The sequence below is a fragment of the Suricata suricatta genome, chromosome 2 (genome assembly GCF_006229205.1).
Source record: "Suricata suricatta isolate VVHF042 chromosome 2, meerkat_22Aug2017_6uvM2_HiC, whole genome shotgun sequence".
NCBI classification, from domain to species: Eukaryota; Metazoa; Chordata; class Mammalia; order Carnivora; family Herpestidae; genus Suricata; species Suricata suricatta.
In genome coordinates this window covers 131,495,431-131,498,965 of record NC_043701.1, presented here as the reverse complement: position 1 = coordinate 131,498,965, position 3,535 = coordinate 131,495,431, and the positions used below count along the sequence as shown (strand labels likewise).

The window sequence follows — 3,535 nt, the reverse complement described above, 5'->3', positions numbered from 1 at the left end:
AGGAGAGAACGAGCAAGCGAGCCCTGGGCGCCTGGGTGGCTCAGATGGTTGAACATGCAATTCTCGATTTTGGCAGGGTCATGGGATTGAGCCCCACATTGGGCTCCACATTGAGCATAGAGCCTGCTTAGGATTCTCTCCCTCCCTCTGTCTGTCTCTGTGGCTCATGCATGTGCACGCTCGCTCGCTCGCTTTCGCTCTCTCTCTCTCCCTCTCCCTTAAATTTAAAAACAAAAAAAAATTTTAACCCTGAAGTTGAGTGAGAGCAAAGGCAGAAGCCCGTCAGCAAGGGACAGACATCCAGGGGGTGGTGGCCTGCTCCAGAGAGGGCACAGTCCAATGCCCCACGGCCTGACTACGGCTGGAACCACCTGTGTCTGGAGCCAACCCTGGGAAGGCCCCACAGTGCAAGGCTGGATTCTCTGGAGACCATATACCCACTCGCACCCACATGCACCCACACGCACATGCACACAGCAGGGCCACCACTGCTGGGGATCAAGAGCCCTCCTATGCTTTGACGTGGGCCATGCCCTGCCCACTGAGCCTGGCCTGTCTTCGGGGCCACATATGCGCAGGCGCGCACAGATGCACCAGTGCGTGTGCGCCTGCGCACGTCAGTCCCACACACAGTTCGCCCGGAAGCAGCCCGGGGCACGCACGCACGTGGTCGAGGCCCCAGAGCAGCCCCTCAGCGATGGCTGCCCCGGCCGTCTCTGGGGCTCACACAAGGGGCGGCGAGCCCCATCCGTGTCCTGAGGGAGTGGGATCCCTGGACCAGCAGCATCAGCATCACCAGCGAGCCTGTCGGAAGTGCTGGGAGTCCTGACTCCGGGGCTCCCCACCGGGCTACAGCTCCTGGCAAGCTCTTGACCTCTTGGCGGCCACCCCTGTGCTCCAGAGAATGGCTGTGCATGATCTCACTTAAAACTTGCAAATAGAGGGGCCTCTGCATGCCTCAGTCGGTTAAGCTTCAGACTTCAGTCAGGTCATGATCTCCCAGCTCATGGGTTCGAACCCCATGTCCGGCTCTATGCTGACAGCCCGGAGCCTGGAGGCTGCTTCGGATTCTGTGTCTCCCTCTCTCTCTGTCCTTCCCCCTCTCATGCTCTGTTTCTCAAAACTGAATAAAAACATTAAAAAAAAATTTTTTTAACTCGCAAATACACCATGAGATGTCACCTTATTCCTCCCATATTTTTCAGATGAGAAAGCCAAAGTCCAGCGAATTTAAGAGACTTACCGGGAGAAACCCAGGCAGACCCCAACCCAGCATCTCAGGAGTGTAGCTCCTGGCCGGGCTAAGTGTGAACAAGCCCCCCGTCCCAGGACGTGCCTCCCTGCAAGCCCCCAGCCCTGTCGCCCCTATTTCCCCTGTGTCTCTCCCAGCCCTGGTGGCCACTCCTATATCTTTTCTGGAGAGACTGTCAAGCTGGGCCATCCAAGCAGGGGGTGGGACGAGGGGCGGGAACCAAAGTCTCACCTCGTGAGTGAGCCGCTCCTCTGTGAGGCCCTCACCCGCCCTGCCAGGGGGAGCGGCAGGGAAGACAGACGCTCTCAGGAGCTGGCAGATGGCAGAAGGGTGAGGGTGTCCCAGCCCCCAGCCCAGCCCCCAGCCCAGCTCACACCCCGCAGCCTGGAGCGAGGCCTGCTGGGCGGCTGACCTGCAGAATCCCCAGGCTGCCATTAGGTGCTCGTCGGATCCAGAGCGTTTCCAGAATGGAGGACCCGGGTTTAAGTCCTGACCTGTCACCGACACACTGAGTGACGGGGGCTGGTCACATCGCCTCTGGGCATCTGCTCTTCATTCCTGCAGGAAGGTGGCTGACTGAAGATTTACAAGGATGTTTCCTGCTCTGAAACTATGTCTTGGATTCTAGATTTCCAACATTTGAGAAGTCTGTCCGGGACATGGGAGTGTGAAATGCGAATGGCTGTGGACCCAGCTCTCCGCCCAGCCTAACCTCATCTCCGACCGGGCCGTGGGAGTGTGCCCTGTCTCCCCTGCGGTGTCTGCCTTCGCACTCACCCCTCCGCCCCCCACATACCCACACATCCAAGAGGATTCCCCTCCTCTAGCATATCTGGGCAGGGCACCAGGGCTCAGGAGGAGCGAGGAACCAGGTCCCTCATCCCGGAACCAGAGGCAGTCATGGGGGCCTGTGCTTTCGTGACTGATGCCAGGATCTCGCCTGGCCCTGAGAACAACACCACGGGCACCACGGCCTTCTCCATGCCCGGCTGGCAGCTAGCACTGTGGGCCACAGCCTACCTGGCCCTGGTGTTGGTGGCCGTGACGGGCAATGCCACGGTCATCTGGATCATCCTGGCCCACCGGAGGATGCGCACGGTCACCAATTATTTCATTGTCAACTTGGCCTTGGCTGACCTGTGCATGGCCGCCTTCAATGCCGCCTTCAATTTCGTCTATGCCAGCCACAACATCTGGTACTTCGGCCGCGCCTTTTGCCACTTCCAGAACCTCTTCCCTGTCACAGCCATGTTCGTCAGCATCTACTCCATGACTGCCATCGCCGCTGACAGGCAAGAGGGGGCTGGTGGGGAAGGTGGGGGAAGTTGCCTCACTTTGGTGGGGCTCAGACAGGGGCTGTGACTTGCACATAGTCACACAGCAAGTTAAAGGCAGAACTCAGGGAGTTGCCTCCCAACTGAATCACAATCTAATGTATGCATCTGGGAGCACCTGGGTGGCTCAGTCAGTGACGTGTCAGACTTTGGCTCAGGTCATGATTTCGCACTTTGTGAGTCTGAGCCCCACATCGGGCTCTGTGCTGACAGCTCAGAGCCCGAGTCTGTTTCAGATACTGGGTCTCCCTCTCTCTCTGCCCCTTCCCTGCTCTCTTTCTCTCTCTCAAATATGAATAAAAATTTTTAAAAATTTGGGAAGTGGGGATGCCTGGGTGGCTCAGTCATTTGAGCATCTGACATTAGCTCAGGTCATGATCTCACAGTCTGTTAGTTTGAACCCCGCATTGGGCTCTGTGCTGCCTGCTTCAGATTCTGTGTCTCCCTCTCTCTCTCCCCCTCCCCACCTCATGCTCTGTCTCTCTCTGTATCTAAAAAATGAATAAACCTTAAAAAAATTTAATATAAATAAATAAATAAATAAAAGTAGGCATCTGGAAGACAAAAGACGATGGAACCAAAGCAGGCAAAGTTAAGGTGAAACACCGGGAAGAACTTGGCACTAGACAATCGTTCAAGGCCATAGGGAGAGAAGGGCTGCGTTTAGGGAACTTTTAGAGTATTGTTCTCTGGAGTTGATCTCTTTGGGTGTCTTTCTTTTACTACAAGGTCACCGCTTATATTGTTTTCCTAATCCTAGAGAGATTATACTGGGGGCAGGGGGTTAATATTGCATGTGGCTGTCATATAATTACAGTGGGTCCAGTAATTTCTGGATGCTGTTCTCAGGGGGCTGCAGGCTGTGACCCCTCTGCTGATGGCCCGGAGGGTGGAGGAGTGATGGGTGGAGCCAAATGCAGTCCTTCTGAAACTGGTTGGGGCAGGCAGA

At 56.1% G+C, this 3,535-nt stretch overlaps 1 protein-coding gene across 1 annotated transcript in view; it reads left to right on the top strand.

The window, feature by feature from the left end:
• The first annotated feature begins 2,152 nt into the window (after positions 1–2,152).
• The window catches only part of TACR2 (tachykinin receptor 2), a 12,098-nt gene continuing 10,715 nt past the window's right edge, over positions 2,153–3,535 (top strand). Inside the window, exon 1 of the mRNA XM_029931808.1 lies at positions 2,153–2,544. Within this exon, the coding sequence (XP_029787668.1) occupies positions 2,153–2,544 (392 nt within the window). The remainder of the gene's footprint in view (positions 2,545–3,535) is intronic.